Genomic DNA, 13,115 nt, shown 5'->3' with positions numbered 1-13,115 from the left:
ATATATTTTTGGGTAAACTATCCCTTTAAAAAAGTTTACTTTAAAGGTTTAGGTTAAATGTTTGTTTTTTTTTGCAGTGTGACCTTGTGCTCTGTAAAGAAAAAAACATTTCCAGGATGCTGTGGCAGGAATTAGCTATGCTAATGGCTGAGCTAAGCTTCACAGCTCAACTCAGAAAATCTGTCTCTCTCTCTCTCTCTCTGGCCTGACAAACAAATGCCAGAGTAACCACATTTGCCTCTGATGCTGACCACAAAAAAAAGTTATTAAAAGGCTTGAAAGGGGGTATGAATATTCACATGGGGGATTTGAGAGGAAAGGAAACACAGAAGCCTGACAGCGGGGTGAGCAGTCAGGCTCCTGTCTCACTAAACGATTCCAACACAAATCCATTCAGGCCCTTATGAGCACACCGGGGTGAAAAACATTTACATACAAATACAAATATGCCACCCCACACCAACACACACACACACACACACACACACACACACACACACACACACACACACACACACACACACACACACACACACACACACACACACACACACAGGGCTACATCATCTGATTAGCATTATTCCTCTTCACTGGAGAAAAATCCATCACTGTGAATGTGCTGCAATTGATTCAAAATACATTAGCAAATTGTCATCTGAAACCAAGAATTGTAATCCCTAATCAAACGGATAAGAGCTCTCTCTTTCCATTTTCCCTCTCTTCTGTTTACGTGCACAAGCCCAAAATTGCTGTGCTTTCCCCACACAGAGAAGTGCTCTTAATAAGCGAGGATGCTCAACATCAAAGATTTTTGGCTTTTTGTCAGGGCGAACTGAACGCCAGATTGATTCGTATGGTGTGTGTGTGCATGTGTGTGTGTGCGCGCGTGTGTGTGTGTCTGACATCATCCCAAGGGAGCACCAGACTGTGTTACAGCAACTGCCCGCTGACACTAGACCTGTTGCCTCCAGATGGCCTCCACCACACACACACACACACACACACACACACACACTATTTTCTCTCTCTTTCTCTCTCTCTATCTCAGCACAAGTGTGATATCTTTTCATCTCAATATTAAGAGGTCTCTTTCATCCTCCATAAGCTCCAATCACTACTAATCTATAATTTCCTAGTACACTATTAGGTATGTAGTTAAAGTCATAAATATCTCTACATCGTACTGTATTACAGTAGTTGTGCCAATAAAGCTTTACTGAATATGTAGAGACATTCAGAGATAAAGAAAGGGATTAAAGCGTTAGTTCACCCAAAAATGACATTGACGTAATTAATTATTCACCCTTATGTCATTCCACACCCGTAAGACCTCCGTAAATCTTCAGAACACAGTTTAAGATATTTTATATTTAGTCAGAGATCATATGGAAGTGTATGCACACTATCCAGAAAGGTAATGAAAACATTACCAAAGTAGTCCATATGTGACATCAGTTAATTAATTAGAATCTCTTGAAGCATCGAAAATACATTTTTGACTTTATTCAGCATTGTCTTCTCAAATAAAGATTCAAACGGTCATGAATCAGCGTATTGATTCATGATTCGGATCGCCAATGTTAGGTGATTTCAGCAGTTTGACACGCGATTCGAATCATGATTCAATATGCTGCTGATTCACAACTGTTTGAATCTTTATTTATTGAACTTAATATTAGTTTTACAATTATTATAATATTATTATTAAATATAAAATATCAGATGAAGATGAACAGAGGTCTTACGGGTGTGGAACGACATTAGGGTGAGTCATTAATGACATCAATTTCATTTTTGGGTGAACTAACCCTTTAACATTCAAAAGACATTGCATTACATTGCATATTACATACTGCAAAAACAGATAAATTAAATAAAAGTCATTATTGTAATGTGAAAAAAGATATATATATTATTTGAAGGGTCATGATTACACAACCTCATGTTTACTGAAACTCCTTCCAAAGAGTCAGTATGGGTATTTTAGAGAGGGAAAAAGGGGTAGTCGACAGTGTTCTGTTTGGCTCTATGAGCTGATTTGTGCAAGAACTCGTTTCTATACATTAATTGGTTCCTCCGAGTTCTTGATTTAAATGTTTATAAGCCGCCAGCATCCTGCCCGCCCGTCCGTTAAACACCCACAATCCCTCTCCAGAGCCCCATCTCTTGCTCATTTTTCTCATACGCTCTCAGGATTACCTCACTGGCTGGCATCTCTCCTATTGCCCTCTGTCCTTTGCCCTGTCCCTCTTTCTCTCTTTCCTATCTTGAGCCCCACATTCATTTCAGGGATACTTTGTTCAGTCTCTCTCCCTCGCTCATGCATGATTGCATCCTGCGGGTCACAGAATGCAGAACGCTGTTAATTACCTTGAGGCTGAGAACGAGTCGCTCAGACAGAGACAGAAAGGAGTGAATTAGAGGAAAAGGAAAGTCCACAAACACGGAGATAGTTAAACATTTAACAGTAGTGCAGCACTGTGCAAACAACCCTGTCTAGTAGAGAGGAAAGACGGAGCTGTGTTCTAGGTAAAAGCACCTCTGTGGGGACAAAGAAAGGCTGTAAAATGAACATCCTCAGGTGTTTTAACCACCAAAAAGCAGGAATGTGTCCTCAGAGGCTCAGTGAGTCATCTATGGCTTTATCCTCCTCATCAACAAACACACGCTTCCTGTCTACCTGAGAGACTGTGTTCTCACACCAGCTGCAGAGCATCATCAGCCAAAAACAGCAAGCAACAATGTGAGGATTTTTGCATTGGGGTGTGTGTAAGTGTGTAGGTGAAAGCGAAAGTGATAGACAGATGCAGCCTGAGGTGAGAAGAGAGAAAAAAAACAGATGTAGTGAGTGTAAATCTGCTTAATATGTCACCTGGTATTAAGATAAGTCTTGGGTGAGGGATGCAGTGTTAAATATGGGTCCAAAAGTCATATCAACAAAACTTAAAGTTCTGTCAATCAAACCTTCAGTTCACCACCCTGTCAATCATTGGACAACATCTTGGGTTCTTGGGGAACTGCAGGGGTTTATTAGCCTGACAAGCCAGACCCACATCAAGATGTTTGGTCTGGAAACTCACCATTGATAGGGCTCGATCCGAGGGGCGGGATTCAATCCGAGGGGCAGGATAAACGGTTGTCTTTCAAACGCCCTCTGCACGGCGTGCATGCATTGGATAGCGCTACGACCAACCAGAGCAACGAAGGTGAAGCAGAGCTAGCTGAAAGATTAAACTTTTGCCCGTATCAGGTCAGCAAATCTCTGAACACATCTTTCCTTCTTAAGAATGACTTCAGTGCCGTTCTTTGTTCTTTTCTCAGAGAAAAGCTTAAAGGGTTACTTCAGCGATTAGCATATGGCTTTGTATCAGTAGAAACCCTGGAGAATATTCAAATTATTGTGCTTTCCCCCCTCATATCTCCCTGAGACAAGAGATTTATGCATTTTATTTCTGGAAAAATTCCTCCTATGATGCAAAATGACGATTTTTGCATCATAGGAGGAATGTTTGCCCAGAGGCTAAAGACTACAGCCAGCAGAGGGAGCCATTTCCGCATGTTTTGAATCTGCGCATGGGGGATGGGAGATTACACTCAGCTGGCAGGGAGAGCTCAGCTTGCAGACAGGATCATTTAAACGGAGCTATGGTGAGCAATGTAAGTCTTTTAACTTCTCAAATTAATTTCTATGAAAGTTAAGCTTGCAAAGGCATGAACTGAAACGCGTGCCAGACTGAACTCCTGTGTGAATGTATGCCGCGAGTGTAGTCGCGATTACCTCAGCTCTCATCACTCGTGCAGTTAGTGCTCAGTGCTGTGACACTCCCGCGGTGACTCACTCATTATATTGAACAGACACGTTCAGTTTTTAATTGTAGTGTCTTCTCTAACTCAGTCACTGTAATGAAGTTGGTGGTGGTGGGAATGGCCTCACAGGGCAGCGAAGCATTCTGGGAATTGTAGTCTTTCATCCCCATGGGACAAAAATACATTTTCTGTCTTTTCTCAGTCTAGAAGACACCAAATTCAAAAATAATTTCACATTTCTACTGCATTGATGACCCAGTTTAAATACCGATTCATCTTCCCAGCGCTGAAGTACCCCTTTAACTCCAAGTCTTCCAGAGTCGCGGTCAAAGCTGTTTCGAAAGACAGCCGTTCGCCAGTTTCTGTGTTAACTAGAAGCACGCAAGCACCACTCGGCCGTCTTTATGTTAAGCCCTGTCCACCTAATACGATTTCTGACCTGTAAGGTTGCCAGAATAATAATCATACACGGTTTGTTAATAGGCCAGAGGAGAACTGGCACCCCGACTGAGCCTGGTTTCTCCAAAGGTTTATTTTTCTCCATCATGCCCTGATGAAGTTTTGGTTCCTTGCCACTGTCGCCTTTGGCTTGGCTTGCTCAGTTGGGGACACTAAAATTTCGATCTAAATATCCAAATAAAATGTATTAGGTCTTTATTAATTGTATAAACTATAATGCTGATCTGCCAAAATTGTCGGTATATGATGAATTAAAATAAGCTGATAACATCACTGTTTTCTTCATAATGACGGTACAGCTGAGCTGAATCAAATTTGGTTGCAATATTGTCCTGTTTAACACTGTGAAGCTGCTTTGAAACAATCGTCATTGTAAAAAGATCTATATAAATAAAGTTGACTTGACTTGACTGAGCACATCACTTAAGATGGATGTTAATATCAGGTGTGAACAAGTCCTATATGAGTATGTGGATAAGTAGCATCCTGTCTTTCTACTCTGACTTGTAGTGTTTTTCCCAGGTCCTCATTGTTAGCATCTCCCCTCGTTAACAAATCTTCATGCTGCCAAGAAGAAAGATGTGACTGGGCCTCAGAGAATAAGCAAAGGCGCAATGAAACATTCACACACGTACAGTTTTTTCTATTTCTCTTTCTTACTTTCACACATCCGCTGTCTGTCTCTTTCTGTCTCTCTCTCTCTCTCTCTCACACACACACACACACACACACACACACACACACACACACACACACACACACACACACACACACTTGCCCTGTTTATTCACGCCCATGCAGGCTAACAATCTCCTGTCGCCCACCATCTTTTCTCATCACCTCGTTCTCTCAGCCGAAGGCCTGGAATCGCATTCAGCATCTCCTTTCACAGCCCTCTCTGTGTTCTGAAGGAGTCATACACAGCCCCCTGCACACAAAACTCTTTCTTTCTCTGATATCCTGCCTGCTGTTTACGCATTGAGGTGGTATTTATGTAGCTTACGCAATGACTGTAAAGAATTTATCAGCTTGGATGAAAGGAAAGGGTGGAACAAAAAGGTAAGGGGAAGGAAAAGTGAAAGCAAGAAACAAAATTACATGAAAAAGGGAAGGAAAGGGAAATGATAGACAAATAAAAAGAACTAATGGGAAAGGAAGTAAAAAGGATTGGATGGAAAGAAAAAATTGAAAGGAAAGGGTAGTAGAAGGAAACGTATAGAAAGCCCAAGTATGGAAAAGCAGAAAGGTAAAAGAAAATGAGGTAGAAGTAAAAGGAAACAGAAAATTAGGCAAGGAAAGGAAATGTGATAAAGGAAAAGGAAAGGGAAAAATGAAAAATTAAGAAAAGCGAGAGAAGGCAAATCAAAAAGCAAAGGACAAGAGGAGAGAATGAAAATAATGGAGAGCAGGAAAGAAAGGAAACAATAGAAAATTAAAAGGGATTAAGAGGAAAAACGAAACCACCCTGTTAAGTAACTTTGGACCAAGGAACAATGTCCCCACACTCACCTGATTATGGGCTTTTTTTTCCCGGGGTAAATTCTGAATTCACTTATGTTTGACGTGAAAGATGTGGCAGATCAGTTGAACAGAAAAAGATGAAAGATAGAGGCTGGATGTGTGATTAAACTGCAGGGAGAAACGCTCTTCACTGAGAGGGAATGGAAGAGCAGCTCTATTACATTTTAATGGGAGGAGCCATGACCTCCAGCACCTTATGGCAGGTCAGGAGAGGGGTTAACCCTCCAGGGGCAGGAGGATCATGGGAAATGAGGTTTTTGAGGTCACTGGTTAATGCGTTTACTGCTCCTTCACTGCAACTCCTATATTAACCTTCAACAGACATAAATGGATGATGGGAAAACGGTGAAAGATCGGGTGGGCATCTCAACTTGCGGGCCCAGCGTGCTTCTCACCTTCTCTTTCGGCAAGCTCAACATGCTAAGTGAGAACATTGTTCCGGTCAATTTGTTCCTTTCAGCGTCCCAGTGGGCAGTGTCCTTTAGTCTGACAGCACACTGAGAGAAAGCACTCTGTCTGGAAGGGTCTGACATCAAGACAAGAGTGAGGGAGAGACAGAGAGAAGTAGGGAGAGAAAGAAAGGGCGAGCGCTGTGCCAAAAAGGGAGGGACAGTTTGAGATATGGAGAAATCAAGGGCTGACAAAAGGAAAAAAAGAAAAGGGAAGGAAACCGGATGACAGTAAAAGACCAATAAAGTGGACAAAAAAATGACAGGGAGGGAGTTAAGGGGCCCTGTGACGGGGAGTGCCAGTGAACTGCGCCCCTCTGGCCATGGACTGCCTCGAAAAGGGTTCATGCTGGGGGTGGGGGGTGTTAAGCAGCCGCAGGTGACACAAAACCCCAAGGGCAACTGTAAACGTGCATGTGTGTGTGTTTGCGCGTGTGCCCCCTGTGCCCGCAGCACCTGTTCCCTCGGCACTCTGGCCTCAACACTTGCACTGAGGGGTGAAGTGCGGCTGTTGGGGGGAAAAGGGCGCACTTGTACAGGGCACCTATTCAAGAAAACTTGGAACACTCTCCATTTCCCTCCTCTTCTAATTCACCCAATCACATTTCAGAATATCTTCCAAATTACATCCCAGTAAAATCAGCAGGAGGCTTGCTCAGGCTCGGGGCATGTTGGGAAAGTTGCACATCTCGACCTTAAGTAAGGCTGGTAATAAAACAGCTCTATGTTTGTTGGGGATTAAAACGGCTCCGCTGAACAGTCTGTTAAGATGCGAAGTGCATTAAAGCCGCACAAAGAACAACGGCAGCAGCAGAATTAGCATTGTTGCGAATGAGAACAGAAACATAACTGGGTCAATGATGTGACTAACTTTTTGTCCTATCAAATTATTAAAAAATACACACATGCAACAACTTGAATACACCTCTAACAACTAATTTTAATTAATTTATGGTCAATTTGTGGGGGCCAAAAATGTCAGTGTGAAATCATAATGAAGAAAGAAAACTTTATATTAAATGATTAATTCTTAAGGGGAAAAAAACAAGTCATGTGTTCCAACCAACTTGCAGAAAGGGGGAGTTGTACACTTCTTGTGCACTTCACACATTGTGTGCTGTGTGCTAATGATAATTCAGTGTGTAATGAGTGGTTTTGTATGTGCGCAGAAAGAGGTCAGTGGCACTCATACAAATGCCACCCTCAGTCATGAATCATGGGCCTCAGGGACTGCCGAAACGAAAAAATGTGAACGCTTAAGCTGGACTGAAACCAAACAAAGAAGATGGATGATAATAAACCAATTCACAATGCAAAAACTGAACAGTCCTAATGACTGCTATTGAGCTTGAGACCTTTAATCATGTAGACAGTCAACTTTTATTATTTTTTTATTTTACATCAAAGAACAATTCTTGTTCAGTAAGCTTGAGATGTTGGTGGAAAAAGCAGACTGCTATCCTATCCACATCTTACCTTTCTTTCACTAAAGGACATCGTCTCTACTGGCAAATCCCCTTTTCACCTCCTTTCTCATCTGCTCTCTCTCTCCTGGGTTCTTTTAAAATGCTTTCACCCTTAGGGACTTCACTCACTTCTTTCTCTTTTTCCAGTCCACAAACCTTGAAGGATAACAAAAGACAGCGCAATGGCTATTTGAATTTGAAACAGGGGGACTACGACAAAAACCGTGTCTCACAGCGAGGCGGCAGAGGGACTGTGCCGAAGAGCCAGGCATTCATGAAAGTTCACCCTCGCGTCGAGAAAGCAGAATGAAAAACACTATCGTTAAACAATGCAACCCACTTAGTGTGGTCAAATATGAAGAGCTGCTTACTGGGTGTACGTTCAAACACCTGGATGATATGGTACATGTAAACACCCACCAACCATATACAACATAACATCTTCATTGGTTCCTTGGCATTTTTTATATTCAAGGCATCTATAAAAAAAAAGTTATTTGGCTGTATTGAGCAATAGGAGACTAAAAGATCAGTGAACTGCGGTATCTGGATTCTAAAAGCACTGAAACATATGGGTTTCAAGTACAGAATAAAAAGCTCTTTGTGGAACTAAAATAGGTTCTGCTATGAAATCTGACTGTAAAAACCTTTTGGTCGTAATTGGAACCTTTATTTTTAAGAGTGCAGCTTTAAATGTCAGTTCTTGAGAAACAGTGAGTGTGAATGAGAAAAGAACAGTGACATCTAGATTTACATGCTTTCCATTTAACAGCTACTGTTCACAGTTTACAATTGGTTTTAGTCAAAAGAGCATTTCTACTAGCCTAGAAATCTAGACGCACACTACGGCAGCACATCTAATCTGCTGCGAGTGTCGTCTAACAACTCTCAATACAGTTCTGAGCTGTAAAATCCAAACTCTGGAGAGGCCAATCACATTGTGTATAGAGTCAGTGGGCGGGGCCTAACAATGACAGCCGAGTTGCGCTTGCGTGCTAGTAAACACAGAAGCTGGCGAATGGCGTTCTTTCGAATCAGCTTTGACCGCGACTCTGGAAGACTTGGAGTTAAGCTTTTTTTCTGAGAAAAGAACAAAGAAGGGCACTGAAGTCATTCTTAAGAAGGGAAGATGCGTTCTGAGTTTCGCCGACCGGATACAGCGAAAGATTAATCTGTCAACGAGCTCTGCTTCACCTTCATTGCTCTGGTTGGTTGTAGCGCTATCCTATCGTGTGCAGAGGGAGTTTGAAAAACAACCGTTTATCCCGCCCCTCGGATTGAGCCCTGTCTATGGTGAGTTGGGCTACATTTCTACTAGTTCGCTTTTCAAAAGTCTACAGACAGTCAATGCAACATAAGTGTATCATTTTGTTGTTGCATTGATTGACCACATCTTTCCAAACTTATAAATTCTTTTCTCACTCGCAGACAAATTATTGCAAAACTTTAATGTTTCTACATCTAACTTTATCTACACACTCAAAAATGTTCAATCATGTATGTTTAAATTAGCAATGTACAGCAATCTGCCATGTATTCACACAGAAATTCCATACTAAGGAACTTTTACCATCTAAAAAAATATATAAATAAGAAAAACAACTACCAGAGTAACACTCCTTCCAACTGACAGCATTTTTGCTGTTTCAAAAGAGTCCATCTTTGAAATGTCATGCAAACATGCCTGACGATTTTTTTCTAGGTGTATCAACACAGAAGAATGTTGATTAGGATTGTTATGTTTCCATATTGGTGTCAATCTATTTGATTAAAGTTGGATATGTGCCGACATGTTTTGTTTCACATCAGGGCTACATTTATGGTAGAATTACCTAATGCGAAATGTAAGGCATGCTGAAGCATGAAAATTAAGTTCTCTTATACTATACATATAAACACAATTAAGAGATGTCATTCTCGTTTTACTAAAGAATCATCTCATTATTATTTTTAAATCTTGCTCAAAGGTTTAGGTGTAAATAGGTTATATTTTTGGGGGTGATTTAAGTGCATTTAAGATTATTTGCTGTGTCAAGTCGTACAGGTAGCAAAGTTTGGAGAAAAGTCTCAGTTTTGAGAAAGGCACTTAATTAAGAGTGTAAAAACGCAGACGACCTGAGAGCAAAAAGCTACATAAATAGAGGCATACGAGAGAAATAAAATGAAGACAAAAGCCGCATTTGATAAATAAAAAAAAATTGGTTAAGTGATATTGCTGTCAATACGTAAATCTGATAAAGACAAATGAACCTCAACTAGGCTACAGTCAAATGTGAAGAATTGTTAATTATTTAATTCTGTTGTTCTATCATCCGTAAAGCTAGCCTTCAACACAACCCGAATGTCATAGGCAAAATCCAGTCATGACCAGCAACTCTTTAAATCATCTCTAAATATTACATTATTACACTAAATATTACAAATAACTACATTTCTTTAATTCCTCATTTAAATCAGTTATAGCACGACTACACAGTGAACAATATTATAAGACTTATATACTTTGGAGTAGAAACGGCACATTGCAAGGGAGCGTGCAGAACCAAACCCATCATCGCAAAACAGAGATGGAGAGGAAAAACCCGTAACAACTAGTATTACAATCCAGGACAGAAGCTTATCATTGGGTAAACCAGCACACTCACCGATAACAGCAGCGGGAAACGGTGAGCCCGGTTCTCTGTGAATGACTCTCCTCCTCGGTACTATAATCCAGAATGACTGAGAGGAGAAGAGGAGAGGAGAGGAGGGGTCCGCGTGAAATCTACTCCTCTCTATCGCACCTGTCTCTGTGTAGATCTGATCCCTGATCTGACATCCTTAAGACAACTGTGTCCAAACCCCCAACAACTAACCCCCTACCCCAACGTACACAACGACACCTGTCCCCGGGCAAAAAACACCGCGCGACAAAGCTCGTCTATGCTGCTCGTGAACAAATGGCATTCCCGACTTGGTCCTGCAGCCGCTGTATTCCCCTTCGGACAGCCTTCTAGAATCCAAGAAGTCGCTTGGAATTAGCGGGGATAAACTGCCTTATGTCTAGCAAATGATGGAAAAACCAGTCCACGCCAGAGCAACCAGCTGTGCCTTATGAAAACGTGTCTGTCTGGGCTGGAAACATTTGCCTTATCAATCACCTACCGCTCCAATACTTATTCAGTGCTGCGCCAGTAGAATGTACGCTTCTGAGCGCGTGGACAAAAAGGCACGTTTTGTTTGGTGCGCGCGCCGCTGCCTTCAATTTGAGTCCAACCTTTGGAATCCGTTAAGAGAAACTCTTATTGTCCGGAAGAAATGTAATATATCCTGCAATCCCCGGCATGTAGCCCACGGCGTTTGGTGTGAGAGAGAAAGATCACGCGTTTGCTATCTCGGCGCTGTTGTAAGTCTGTCACCCACAGCTATTGAAACGCAAGTCAATGCCAAAACCTGACGCAGAATAGAGCTGCAGACTGGAGCGGAATTAATTTGTTGTTAATCATTTGAGGTCAGGGAATACATTGGCGATACTTGGTTGAGTGGGTTAGTCCTCGTATAGCAAGTGGCAAAGTAAGTGAATTTAATTTGGAGATCGAAAGAGGGAGCTTAAGCATTAAAATAAAGTCATCATCTTTACACTGCAAAGCAGTGTAAATACTTAAAATGTTAAATGTATTCTGAATAAAGAAGCATAAAAAATGAGTTATAAATAAATAAAAAACAATAAATCATAAATCATCTGTGTGTGTGTGTCCTTGTTTATATTACATTGTGGCGACCAAATGTCCCCATAAGGATAGTAAAACCGGAGATCATATTCACATCTATATTGTGGAAACCAGCCAGCGGGCCCCACTTTTCAAAAGGCTTATAAATCAAACAGGATGAGTTTTTTTTTGAGAAAGTAAAAAATGCAGAATGTTTCCTGTGACGGGTAGATTTATAGGGATAGAATGTACAATTTGTACGGTATAAAAACCATTACGTCTATGGAGAGTCCCCACAAAGATAGTGAACCAGATGTGTGTGTGTGTGTGTGTGTGTGTGTGTATGCACATTATATATATATATATATATTATATATATATATATATATATATATATATATATATATATATATATATATATATATATATATATATATATATATATATATATATATATATATATATATATATCTACTCTGACGTGATTGCACTGATTATATTTTTAATCAAATAATATTTATAGGCTACATATTTTATTTATTTATTTTTTATATGTAATTTATATGCCTTCAATAAGCCTACATATTAAAGGAGTGATGAATTGAGAAATCAACTTTCCTTTGAGCTTTGGATATATAAAAATTCATGATATAAGAAAATCCTGTAAGTTTCAGAGCTTAAAACGTCCTTGTTAGTCAAAGAAAAGCTTTTATAGACACCAGGCCCAGCAGTGCCTCATCTTGACGTCAGAATGTGGTGAAACACCGCCTCTGCAGAAGAAGATCAACGCCTACTTCATCACTGTCTGTTTAGCTCCGCCCACCGATTTGCACATGTAACATAGGCCTAGTCCAGCTAGTACCAAACAATAAGCATGTTGAGGATTACAAAATACAGTGCCTGGGCTCAGCAGTAATGCAACATGTAGGCTAAGTAAATGTGTTCATTCTAATGCCTGTAATGTGATTATTCATGTACAGTCAGATGTTCTTTGTCTGTGTGTGTCAGTAAATCAAATAAATAAACCAGCACATGTCCAGGCCCGTCTTAAGTTTGCCAATGACCATTTGGATGATCCAGAGGAGTCATGTGAGAAAGGAATGTGGTCAGATGAGACCAAAATAAAACTTTTTGGTCATAATTCCATTAAACGTGTTTGGAGGAAGAAGAATGATGAGTACCATCCCAAGAACACCATGCCTACTGTGAAGCATGGGGGTGGTAACCACGCTTTGGGGGTGTTTTTCTGCACATGGGACAGGGCGACTGCACTGTATTAAGGAGAGGATTACCGGGGCCATGTATTGTGAGATTTTGGAGAACAACCTCCTTCCCTCAGTTAAAGCATTGAAGATGGGTCGAGGCTGGGTCTTCCAACATGACAATGACCGAAACACACAGCCAGGATAACCAAGGAGTCGCTCTGTTAGAAGCATATCAAGTTCTGCCATGGCCTAGCCAGTCTCCAGCCCTAAACCCAATAGTGGGAGCTCAAACTCGGTGTTTCTAAGCGACAGGTCAGAAACCTGACTGATCTAGAGAAGATCTGTGTGGAGGAGTGGGCCAAAATCCCTCCTACAGTGTGTGCAAACCTGGTGAAAAACTACAGGAAATGATTGACCTCTGTAATTGCAAACAAAGGCTACTGTACCAAATATTAACACTGATTTTCTCAGGTGTTAAAATATTTATTTGCAACTGTATCATACTAATAAATAGTTAAA

At 40.9% G+C, this 13,115-nt stretch overlaps 1 protein-coding gene across 3 annotated transcripts in view; it reads right to left on the bottom strand.

Annotated features, from left to right (window-relative positions):
* Positions 1–11,211, bottom strand: part of sema6bb (sema domain, transmembrane domain (TM), and cytoplasmic domain, (semaphorin) 6Bb) — a 140,181-nt gene extending 128,970 nt beyond the window's left edge. The window contains exon 1 of one of the 3 annotated variants that reach the window (XM_067414005.1): positions 10,348–11,211. Coding sequence is in view for 2 of the 3 variants with exons in the window: in XM_067414003.1 (XP_067270104.1) it covers positions 7,713–7,733 (21 nt within the window). In the remaining variant the exon portion in view is untranslated. Of the gene's footprint in view, positions 1–2,199; positions 2,230–7,712; positions 7,749–10,347 lie in introns of those variants that run through there. The other 2 variants (XM_067414003.1, XM_067414004.1) reach the window with 2 other exon arrangements.
* Positions 11,212–13,115: the final 1,904 nt, after the last annotated feature.

This window comes from Pseudorasbora parva, chromosome 13 (assembly GCF_024679245.1).
Source record: "Pseudorasbora parva isolate DD20220531a chromosome 13, ASM2467924v1, whole genome shotgun sequence".
Taxonomy (NCBI): Eukaryota; Metazoa; Chordata; class Actinopteri; order Cypriniformes; family Gobionidae; genus Pseudorasbora; species Pseudorasbora parva.
Note: the sequence above shows the minus strand (reverse complement) of the source record. Positions and strands in the feature narration are given on the sequence as shown.